Source organism: Drosophila virilis, chromosome X (assembly GCF_030788295.1).
Source record: "Drosophila virilis strain 15010-1051.87 chromosome X, Dvir_AGI_RSII-ME, whole genome shotgun sequence".
Taxonomy (NCBI): domain Eukaryota; kingdom Metazoa; phylum Arthropoda; class Insecta; order Diptera; family Drosophilidae; genus Drosophila; species Drosophila virilis.
Genome location: NC_091543.1, coordinates 27,488,582 through 27,501,053, shown reverse-complemented (window position 1 = coordinate 27,501,053; position 12,472 = coordinate 27,488,582). Strand labels below are relative to the sequence as shown.

Genomic DNA, 12,472 nt, shown 5'->3' with positions numbered 1-12,472 from the left:
AATATCGTTTGGCAGCATTAAATAGTTTCTTAGCTATTTCTTTAGTCAGTAGAAGGGTCTCTTTCGGTTTGCTCAACGGCGTGTTGCCCCTCTGTTATTGAAATTCAATTAAAATTGCAGCTTGATTTGTCTTTGTCTGTACTAAGTTTATTTGCATCAGATAGTTTCAGATAGTCACTTTCGAGTTTGGCATCAAATTTCATTCGTTTTCCTATGCGTATGTACGTATATGTATTACATATATATATATATCTATATATATATACATATATATCTATATATATATATATATATATATATATATATATATAGCTTGATTTGTAGTCTTCACATTATTCATGTTAGATTGGCTTGAACGATTTTTGTAACAGAGTTTTTCAGTGGCATATTTTTGATTTATAAATACTTGTTTAATTTACAAAGTTTGTTTTCTCACTAAGAACTATTAAAAAAAAAGTTAATTACTTAAAATAAATCACAGTGTATTTAAGCATTTTTCATTTGTATTAAGTTTTCGTTTTGTATTGATTTGATTTGATTTCCTTTTGTTTTGTTTTTTTTTTTTTTTTTTTTTTTTTTTTTGTGCTTTAGATGACTCAATATGTTGTATAAATAAATTGCAATAAATAAGGAAGAATAAAAGAAGGAAAAAAAGTGTAAATAAATAAATAAATTACTTTGAATTAACACGAATATTAAATTAAGACTTAGAAATTAACTGGGAATGGTCATGTGTAACTTTGAACAATAAATAAATACTTGAGTGTGCATGTGTGCGTGTGTGCGTGTGTGTGTGTGTGTGTGTGTGTGATCATAAATACCCGCTCAACGGAAGTAGCAATGATTATAATACGATATACTAATACTAAATAGCTCTAGCATAAATGGCAAATAAATAAATAAATAATTAATACATATGACAAGTGCGTGGTAGAGAGGTGGGTTTTAAGGGAAGGGGCTTGGTTTGTTTTGGCGGTAAGGGGCGTTTCTCATAAAATTCTAAAATGGCATTCGACAAATTCTTCGATTCGTTTTGATTTTGTTTTCGTCTGTTGTTGACTCTCTTTTGGCAACCGCAACTGCAGCTAGGAACTGTGCACAGCACTGGGCGCTAATACTGGGAGGCTTCGTACTTCGAGGAGGCGTCTTTGGGCAGAGCCGGAGCCAGTGACAGTGGCAGTGGCAGTGGCAGTGACAGCGGCAGCGGCCTAACACTCGGCAGAGTTGAGGCAGCCGCTGTCATTGGACGCCGCCGCCACCATGGACGCTAAGCCGGCGGCGCTTTCGGAGCTCTCCAGACTGAACGTCTGGCGGGAGTTGGCGGCAGAGGAGATGGCTGAGGCGGAACTGGCGGAGGCGACGTGTTGTCTGCGCTCCATGCTGCCCCTGTGATGCTTGCGCAGCGCAAGGCGCAGCGATTTCCACATATTGTCCAGGAACTGATAGTAGAGCTGTTTGGTGAACTTGAGATCACGCTTGTCGGCCTCCTTGCTGCCATCGGCGGGCGTGTAGAACTTGAGACGCTCGAGCATGGCCGCCTTGCTGATCTGGCTGAGCTTGGCCACATTGCTGTACGGATAGGAGGCATTGATGGTCGTCTCAATTTCGCAGAGCACGCTGCGTGCGCTCACCAGCAGCTTGTGCAGCTCCTCGGCGCTCTGGCCCACCGGCAGCTGGTGATCCTTGTGGTACTTGTACTGCGCCTTGCCCAAATACGCGAAGCTCCCCACGAATGTCTGGACATGGCGGTACCAGGTCTTGAGTTTCACCTGCAATTGGACAGTTCGAAAGGGGGGAGGGGTTAGTCAATCAGTTGCCTTTCAAAAAAGGGCAAATGCAAATGCCGTTTAGCGAGTCGAGTCGAGTCGAGTCGCGTTGAGTCGCAACGAGGCGAGGCGAGGTGGAAACTGGTATAAGCCGCCCTGGGCGGAGCAGGTCCAGCGCGACTCGCGACTCGCTCATTGTCAGCATTAAAAGCTGGCACATCGAACGCTTGCACATCTGTGAACACACTTACCACATTTGTGGGCCGCGTCATGTTTGGCAGGAACTTGTACTCGCGCTGCCAGGCCTGAATGTCGCCGTAGTCCAGATTCGCGTCTTGCCGGATGTTCCAGTACTCGATCCGCGTATTGTTGCGCAGCGCAATCAGATGCTGCAAAACAAATGGGAGCACATTAAAGCACTTGCAGGCTTATCTTCACTAGTTCTAAACACATTCAAGCTGCATTACTTAGAATCGATACCACATGCGTCCGCACACCCACCCACCCACACACATATACACACACACACACACAGCTGATTAGCTACATCAGTTTGAATCATTCGCTTAACCCCAGTGTGGACTATTGCCTACCTTGCGCTTGGCTGCACTGGATACATCCACATCCCTGGCTTGGCTCTGGTCCGGCTGATAGACGCCACCGCAAGGGTTCACCCACTCGGGCGCGGCGCCCTCCTGCACTCGGGCAAAGAACCTAAGCGTATGGCTGCGTCGGTGTCTGATGCGCTGTCGTCGCAGCTCGCGCATTGTGGCATAGACTGCCGCCTGTGCAATCTTCTCGTAGCTGCTGTCGTTTTCAGCCTCAACGCTGCTGCTGCTGCTGGCGTCGCTGTCGTAGCTGGCATCGCCGAAGCTATCGGCCAGTCCGTGGAACGGATTCACGTGCCAGGCCGGCAGCGAGTCGCTGGATTCGGAGCTGTTGCTGTCGCTGTCGCTTTCGCTCTCGCTGTCGCCGGAGTTGAGGCTGAGGCTGGCGCTGCCACTGGAGCTGTCCGCGTCGTCGTAGGCGAAGCCTAGCGCCAGCTGATCGTGCAAATGGCGGGCCTGTGTCAATGGCAGCAGCAGCGCAGCCAGAGCCATGATCAGCGTATAACTGTGAATGCGAAAGCTGCCTCTGCTGCCTCTGCTGCTGCTGCTGCTGCTGCTGTTGCAACTGCAAATGTGTTGTCTATTGCTGCTGCTGCTGCTGCTAATGCTGCTGCTGCTTTGGCTGTTTGTTGTCTCGCTTTGGCAATGCTTGGCTGCAAGGAAGAAGAAAATATAAAAATTAACCTTTTCGCTCTTTTTTGGATTTGCGGAGCGTTCTCTGGCTGTCGCCTACCGTTGGACATGAGACTGGGCGCTAGACTAACACGACTGCACGTATCGCAAAATAACAACAACACCAAAAAACAAACAAAAAAAAAAAAACACAAATACGAATTACTAACTTAAACAATTAACTAACTAGTCAACAACTAGACGGCAATTGAGCGTCAAGAGACTCGTTCGATTTGGCGTGTGCGCTCCGCGGCATCTGCTCGGCAACTGGCCAGTCGCGCACTCGCACTCGCACTCGCACTCGGATTCACATTCACAATGCACTCGCAATCGCACTCGCAATCGCACTCGCACTCGCACTCAAGTCGCGCTGCCACTCGCAATTGAGTGAGTGTGCGGCTGATAAGAGGCAGCCTCCAGCGGCGAGTGAGAACGCGCGAGCGAGATGCCGCATGCGCTTGGCCTGTTTGCGCCTTTTGACCAAAATCAATTGAGCACAATTGCTTCTGTTAATATTGTTGTTGTTTTTGTTTTTGTTTTTGTTTTAATATGTTTGGCTTTGTCATCAGAGGCGGTCGCAGAAATTGTGTTTCGCTTGAATTTCACAAGAAATTTTCGGATTACTCATCGTGTGAGTATTTTGGGTTTTTTTACTGCTCACAAATTGAACGCTGCGCCGGCAGATATTGCCAGCAGCCGCAGTCGCCGCAGCAACAGCAGCAGCAGCAGCAGCAGCAGCAGCAGCAAATGCAGACGCTGACCAGACAGACAAGTCGCGAGCAACAGCTACGTCATCGTTGACCAATTGGCCGCGGGCAACGCGTCGTATGAATAATTCATACAAAACACAAATTCATTCAAAATCCGCGCTCGTGCCGGGCCAACAGCTCAACTGCGACGGCGACGGCGACGGCGACAGCGACTGCGACGGCAACGGCAACGGCGACTGCGACGGCAACAGCGGCAGCGGCAGCAACAGCAACAGCAACAGCCACAAGCTCAAACGTTTGTTGTTGACGTAGGTCAGCGACATCGCATTCGATAACGAAAACAGCAGCAACAACAACAGGGCCAATGCCGGTACCGCTGTCGCTGTCGCTGCTGCTGCTGCTGCTGCTGTTGCAAGCGCACGTGCTGCTGGCCATGTCCATCGAGTGGACAGGTGTCTCCGCAGAAGTTTCTGGTCTAATTGCATAACCGCAAGTGTGATTAACCGGAGTCTATAAACTTTATGATGGGAATGCATTTGGCCAATGCGACTGCAATTGCTGGCCGAAGCTGCAATTGTATCCGAGGCTCAGTTAAGAATGACATCATATGATGAGGGTAATAGTTCGCTTCGCTCCGCTCCGGTACTCGTGCCCGGCACACATTTATAGCCCTTATCGGAGAGCGTGAAGAAAGCACAAAAAATAGGCAGCAAGCATGTGATTCGATTGATTGATTGATTGATTGAACGCTCGGATTAGCACATGACGGATTAGTACAGCAAGATTGTAATTATTGCTTATTAATTGCCGAGTGGATTCGAGTGTCCAGTTGTGAGTTTATAATGAATTCAAGAATTTATTAAATTATTCAATAGCCATCTTTAAAAAACATACTGATGAAGTTGAACAGCGCGCTTTGTACTGTGTGCTCGGGGAAGTCCCGGACGCGCCTTTAAATAAACTATGCAAATGCGGCTAGACAATTGTTCGATATATCATTGGCTTAAGCTGCGGGTCTTCTGGCATTATCTTTGCACTGACCTCCATTTGAGGAGTATTATATTTGATTTGATTTGATTTGATTTTTTTTTTACTTAATGCGTGCCTTTAACGCTGAGAACATCGCTCTAAAAATGATTAAATTTCACCACGTTTGGCTGTACGATCATAAATTTCGTACAGCCATTAAAAATTGATATGCCTAGGCTCTTCAGTTGACTTTTTTGCTTTTTTCATTTTTGGGCGGGGGCCTGGTCTTAAGGGGACCTAAGAACTTTGGACTTGGCACTCGGCAGTGCGACAAACACTCGTACTTACTTGTATGGCACATTTTCGCAGTCACTCGGCACTGGGCTAGGTTAATGTTAATGTTAATGTTAATGTTTATGTCTATAATACTGACTGGGGCGTACTCATGCACTGCGGGGAAGTACACTCGCTTATTGTTTAATAATGCTAACGACTCTTCGGTTTCAGTTTAAGTTTCAGTTTCAGTTTCAGTTTCAGTTTGAGTTATTGTTTGAGCCTCAGTTTGAGTTATAGTTTTAGCTTTAGCTTTAGCTTTGTTTCGATTCGGTTCGGTTGGATTCGCGAGCCGACGATTATCATTGGCGTGCGTCTAAATAAGACTGATTCATGTTTTCAGCTGGGCACATTAATTTATATTTATACGAAATCGCCGTGCTGCGTGTGAGGCAGTCCCAGACGCAGACGCTGGCCGCGACGTTGGCGTTGGCGCAGGCGTTGGCGCAGGCGTTTCTGTTCCATTTGCTTTCATTGATTGTCCGGAATGGTCTCCAATTGGTCGTCGCTGTGTAGCTGCTATCTGCTCATTGCTCGCACGCGGTCTCAGTCGCAGTCGCAGTCGCAGTCGCGGTCGCTGTCGCTGCCGACGTTAGCGTCAGCGTCACAAAACGCAGTAACCGTCGACGTCAATTCCAACGTGCGAAAATATTGTAATCAGAATTCGCGCCATGCTTATAATTATTATTTGATTTGATTTTATGACACCCGCAGCAAGCAGCATTAGGCCACCTCCCCCCTCACAATACCCTAGGCCGAGCACCCCACCTGCCGCTCACCCAACCCTCTAACACTCAAACATTGCCCTATCCCCTCCCCTCCCCTGTCGACCACTCTCGTAAACATTTATAGAATTTATCCATTCATATTCATATCGTATTTACCTTTTATCAATTGCGTATGCCACCGCAATCCTCCCCCCACTACCTTTTGCCGCTATCCCTACCGCACGTATACGCTCATACATTACGTTAGGGGGAACTTTTCCAGCTTAATGGTGTCAGCGCCTACTCCTTTGCCTTTACCTCTGCCTTATCAAAGACGCTCTGAAATTGCGTCAATGCGGCCACCGACTTCGATCGGCTCATTCTTAATATTAACTCTGTTGATGAATGCGCTCCAGGTTTCATTATCATTATCATTATCATTATCTATGCTGTATTCAAATGACTCTTGAGTCATTCAATATCACTATGTGACGTCTTGTGGCTCCATCGGAGCAGCTGCAATATTGCAAATCGATTCAATGGGTATTCAATTTTTTTTGCAAATGTTAGTTCGTCAGCCTGTCCGTCCGTTCGTCTGTATGAATGCATCGAGTTCGGGTATAGTACCCGAGCCTAAAGGCTTGAAATTCTCGGTGGAAAAACAACCCATGTCCTTCCCAAAACTCACACTTGGATGCCATATTAATGCTCTGAAAATGTCAGATATCCCATTTGATTTCAAATGTTGAATAAGCATTCCCCCAAATCAATTAAGTTTCTTAAAAATCGATAGCAGAATACTATATCCTACGCTCTTACTCAAGATACAGAACAGCAGCTGCAAAAAGTCAGATTATGAAATAGGAAAAAATTTTCATATTTTATCAAATATTGTGAAATAAAAGCATGATGCTAAGATTAATATATATACATATACTTGTTGCTTTATTCATTTCTTATTGTTTGTTGTGAAGAATTTACATTATTTTAATCTGAGCTTAATATAATTTAATATTTCAACTTAATATAAAGTAATCAGCCTAATATGTAATTAAATTATGCCCAATCGATGAGAGGGGCCAACTCGAATCTAGTCACGTCCATCTGTCCGTTCGCTTCTCTGTCCAGTTTTTCTTTTTAGTTTTACAGAATATCGATAAATATCGATTTTATAACAGAATAGACATAATGAAAAATGAAAAAAATGAGAAAAACTTCATCCAATAGGGATACACACACATTCGGGAGCCATAGTTAGGGGATATCGTTGCTTTATTAATGTACTTTACATCATTTCATCTTTAAGATGCTTATCACAATCAAAACAAATAAATCACCTCACTATCAAAAAATATATATATTTTACAATTTATTTGTTGAGCTGATTTCTTTTTAATGTGTTGCGTACGGTAGATCAGGGACTACTTCTGGCCACTTGGACAGCGCGGTGGCTACTAAAGTCATCGGCCAATTCGGAGTCTATCTTGACCAATGGGTGGCGGATTTATGACCCCAAAGTATTGATAGCAAGTCCGAAAAACTATCCACTTCTGCACTGAGAAAAATATGGCTCTTAATTCGTTGATGAACCGAAGCTAATTAATGAAATTTTAGTAAATGTGGCCTTAAGTCAAAATATATTATAGCTGAAGGCAGTCTCATAAATAGATATATGTATATATATTATGGCTCGATAACTTAAATACCGGCTATAATTTTTGCTAAGCATTGCTTAATTTATAATTTCATGTGCACAGATAACAATAATTGTGACACTCTCCGGTACTTGGGGTGCAATGTACAAATCCGAAAGTAAAACTCGTGTTGGCCATCTCCACCTCCGCCTCCTCCTCCACGCCTTCGTCGCACACTTATTGCCATAAAAGTGCTCATATGATATCGCATTGAGCCCCCACAATTCGTTCTCACTTTCGCTTGGGACGCGTCGCTGATAAGTGATAAGGTACTAAGTCCCATGGAAAACTTTTATATGCCAAAAATGATCGATAATTACTTCGTTGTGCTTAAACGCTTAACGTGCTTTTTGTTTTTGTTTATAAATATGATTATATTTTAAATGTATATACAAATTACATAGGCTATTAAATTAGACAACATTGAAATTACAAACTATTTTTTGTGTCATTCTGTATCGTAGAATATTTTGTATGGTTTGTGTACTTGGATGAAAGAGTGAAGACACATTACGCTTTAAATGTAAACAAACAATTTATTTTCGGGTAACTATAAGGCACAATGCTACTGGAATTCATGAGTTTGCTATGAACTTAAATCTACTTTTCTTAATAACTGTGGCATATTTTCTGTCAAGGTACAATCTTAGTTTGTACTATCCAATCTTAAGAACCTTAATTAACAAATATTAATCAGATATAATATGTAACATACTTATATATGCATAGGCTGCATAGCTTGGGTTTGCTTTACAGTTTGAGCCTGTTTTATGTATATTTTATAAGCCCAGTTTCAGGTTCGAGCCTCGTTTCGTCACATTTGTTGCCTATTTTCAATAGAAGAATTTAATTAATATAAATTTGTATACTATTCAAGTAAGGGAATTGTTCGTTAAAACCACATTTTAAAGAAATTATGGCTCGTTTCAAGCTTAGCTTCGGCTTTTATTTTTTTAGCTAATTCGGCTTTATGTTGAATTGAATTTCGTTTTCGCACCGGCTCAATGTAAAACTGGCCATGCTTTTAAGCTTATAACACACGTAAAACTGAATGAACTGTAGTAGCTAATTATTTATTTGTAAAGGCGATAAATGATAAGTGCCACTAAATGTTATCAGAACTCGATTTGAGTCACAGCACAATTAAGTGCTCGTATCTTTGCAGCTTTATTGCCCGCTTTTCAAATAGGAGGCGCCCACTGTGTGCTCTTAACTCATGACGCTGCCCAATCAGATTTGGGGCGAAATTGGCTGCAGGGTCGCGGAAAAATTACACTGCTCAACACAATCAATTTCACGCCTTTGCTGCGATTGAACACACAATTTAATTGCCAGCATTTGAGTGAGCTCAGTTATTGTCGACTGAGATGTGAGCTTTTCTGTTTGGTTGTTTGAAATGACAAGGGCAAATTGTATGTTTTGTAGTAAACCATACATTTTAGAGAGCTCTTAGCTCATTCCCATTCAAATAGAACACATATATAGATAATCCATTAAAACATATTTCAGCCCACATTTGGCTGGACAGTGCAATTCGCAGAGCTGTGTTGTACAGAGAATTTGGCAGTGATTTAACAATTACTTGGCTTGGCTTGCCTTATCGCATTGTGATTGTAAATATTGTCTGATCGCTTTAATGAAGGAACTTTGAACTAGCCTGGGAGTCACATGGGAGCACATAGCCCTCGGGGTTGACTAATCAGTGACACACACATATGTATCATGCTAAAGTAGTTACCTGGCTGCGAGTATGTTGGCCCAATTGGCGCCCCATTAAGGAAAGTTTTATTGAAAGATAGAAAAGCGTAGGTTGACTCATTGCTGCAAGGGCGCGTGGGGGCTGGGCCGGGGCCAGTTGCCCGTTGGCTGTTATTTGCAGGGTTGAGGTGCCATAAAGTCAGCTGACGCAACATATGTAGATAGCTGTCCATCGAGCGTAGTCAAATTAAGTGTTGTTTTTTTTTTTTTTGCAATCTATTTATATATACAATGCTTACCTGGCGCTATATATATATATCACTGGGCCACGGCAACGGCAAAGGCAACGTGACGTATACGTCCTGTGACGTAGGCGTTGCCAATTGCAAATTCGCATTAATTGCCGATTTTATCACCTTGGCACACAGCCTACGTCGCTTTGCTGTTTTGTTGTGTTGTTGTTGTTGTTGTTGTTGTTGTTGTTGTTGTGTTTGCTATTTGTATATTGTTGACATTTAATGCCTACAAATCGCACCCCTAATGCGGGCATTTTATTTGACGATTTGTCTGATTATATTATTAATAATTGCCGGCATAATTGAATACGATGCTTATCAGCGCACAATCGCGCCCAATCAGCGTGTGTGATTGCCGTGTGACATTAGCAGCAACTCGAGCGGGCAAGTTGACCATAGCGAACCGGTGGCATTTAGCAATCGGTGACGGTGACGCTGACGGCGCAGGAGGGCAGCATCGGCCGCTTCGTCGCTGCCTGATGACTAATTGATAACCGGAGCGCGCTTTTTTATTTTTTTTATCGCGTGCCAGCGTCGACTGCTCTGCGCGCTGCTCGCGTCGGCTCGCCTCGCGTCGCGTCTAATGTGTCAACAATTGTCGCGTGCGCTTCTTGTCATGATTGTTGACACCCATTCGCGAGTAACACTCAATTGACGACAGCAGCGGCAGCGGCAGCGGCAGCAGCAGCAGCAGCGCAGTGGGGCAAGCAAACGGAGCAGCGGCACACTTAGTCACCTGGCTGGCCTGCTGCCGCATTTGCATAAACTGTCCGGTTTGGCCAAAACTCATGTAATGCACCAAACGATGAATCAAAGATCAGACAATGCGCTGCATTCACAAGCTGCAAGCTTGTTAATTTGTAATTAAATAAACTTGCGAATTTCATTTCCTTATGGATAGGTTAGTCAACAGAGAGAAACCTTATCAAATCCAGTCTGCAGCCCAAGATGAATTGATGACGTGACTTTGCTTTGAAAGGGTATAATAATGATCGTGCTCTACATACTCGCGCAGACATCAGTTGCCGATTTTTCTTCGGCTTCGTTTCCACAGCAAACTCTGAGCCAAGTGCCAAGTTTAGAGTCCAACTCATCGCATGTGAATTTTCTCTTGAGCTTTGCTTCTCTTCGACTCTGCATCTCTACCGACCATCTGAAATATCTGCCGAGTTTCTTACACATCATGCAAGCACTTCCGTTTTGAGAAACTCGACGTCATCATGCTCATGATCAGCGCTGCCAAAAATATACCCATCCAATTGTGTACGCCCGCTCCTCCTCCCCAAACTTTGCCATGCCTCCCCAAGACTTAACGGCGCAGAGCAGAGTAAACAGAAATTGTTTGTGTGGGTCAGTTCAAGTGAATACCAATTGCCCAGCATTTATTGCGGGCAAGCATTCCAATTGCATTCGCTGAGGCAGCCCCAACACATCTCGCCCCCTACAGCTCATATAGTGCCATAATCAAGTTGCAAATGAGTGACTGTATTGTGTTCTGATAGATCGCAACAAGTTAGCTTCTTCCTTATATGGAATCAAAATAAACACAAACGTTGCAGTCGCAAGCTACTGACTGCGCAATGCTCTGTTCCTAATTGCTATCGGTTGTAAATATTATTATTATTACTAACAATATTATTCATTATTGTAATTAAAGGTATGACTATTTTTATTTGTAATTGTTTTGCTAACATAAATTATATTATCATTATAAGTAGTACATAGTACGCAGACCTTTTGGCGAAATCAATACGACATCCATAGCTAGCCTGATTTTCGAGCAATTTCTGTTCTTGGCATTGGCCAAATCTTACGTCAAATCATATAATATCTTATCAAAAAACCACAATACATTGTACTTTTACTATGAGTGCTGCAAATAAATGAATTATTTAAACTTTTAACTAACATGTGCCCGCTGTACTGAAAATATTGCAAGCCGTAGATATTTTTACACACAAGATGCGGGCTAGATATAATCTTTGCTTTTGCTTATAATTTATTTCATTTGACGAATATACCTTTTTGCCTTTTTGTAACAGTGTATGCAGTCACACGTTTGCAGCCCAGAGCACTGACCCAAAGACAAATACTCTTGCCCCAGCCCTCTCCTGCCTTAATATATACACACATATGGTCAGATCGTAAACCTTTAAAAATTGCACCTTAAAGTTGAATTAAATCGCAACTGAGTTCGCTTCACTTAATTATTTTGCTAATATCAGCCGAAAAACCAAATCTGAGAATAGTCAAGATGCTTTTCCAATTCCTATGCCCCGCATGTGTTGTGCCGTGTGTCTCAGAGTGTGCCGTTTGTCTCTTAATTTGAATTGTTAATAAATGAATAAGCTTCGCATTAGAGTTGAATGGAAAAATTCAACTAATTAGCGAGAATCCGGGTTCAAATCTCAAGCCAGCGTATTTAGACGAGTGCCATAGATGCCAGTGCTATTTAATTAAAATAGTTATGCAAAAAGCTTGTAGCTGTAGCCAAAAAAATACAATAATTAAAACTAATAATATAATAATAATATTAATACTAATGCTAATTCAAAATGCACTCATGGGAATCGTTAGTATTTACCTTTAATATCTATAAAGTACTTTTCCCTTATTGTTTAAACTAATCGTTGGACTCGTCTCTTTAGAATATTAAGCTAACTCTACAAAAACGGGGCCTTGCATACTTACGATGAAGCTCTCTACAGATAACATGATAATATATAATGATCAGGGGAAAATGGGTGCATTTATACTTGTATTTCATTTAAAACTATGGCTAATCAAAATAGATACTGATGCAATTTAGCAAATAGATTAAAGTCGACAGCGTGTTTGTAAGGAGGGGGATTCAAAGAGATTATATAACGATTATGACTAGAATTGTGGGCCTCAATAATTCCCCAATGAGCATGTCAATTTGGACAATGCGACTATGCGGCTTCTATTTCGTTTGAGTTCAGTTTTGCTTTTGCTGCTGTCGGTTGTTAGCGTTTGACTTTCGGGTTTTGTCTTCAAG

The 12,472-nt window shown here is 42.7% G+C and overlaps 1 protein-coding gene across 1 annotated transcript; it reads right to left on the bottom strand.

Annotated features, from left to right (window-relative positions):
• Window positions 1–544: 544 nt before the first annotated feature.
• upd2 (unpaired 2) lies at window positions 545–5,351 on the bottom strand. The gene is made up of 4 exons (XM_002055047.3): window positions 5,074–5,351; window positions 2,360–3,027; window positions 2,018–2,155; window positions 545–1,769 (listed from the first exon to the last, which is right to left on the bottom strand). Exons 1-4 carry the CDS (start codon window positions 5,084–5,086, stop codon window positions 1,209–1,211), a joined length of 1,380 nt encoding a protein of 459 aa, XP_002055083.2. The 5' UTR covers window positions 5,087–5,351; the 3' UTR covers window positions 545–1,208.
• Window positions 5,352–12,472: the final 7,121 nt, after the last annotated feature.

Coding starts and splice junctions, on each gene's coding strand:
- upd2 (XM_002055047.3), bottom strand. Junction 2,156..2,359: donor CCAGTGCAGCCAAGCGCAAG/GTAGGCAATAGT, acceptor TTTGTTTTGCAG/CATCTGATTGCGCTGCGCAA. Junction 1,770..2,017: donor TGACGCGGCCCACAAATGTG/GTAAGTGTGTTC, acceptor GTCCAATTGCAG/GTGAAACTCAAGACCTGGTA.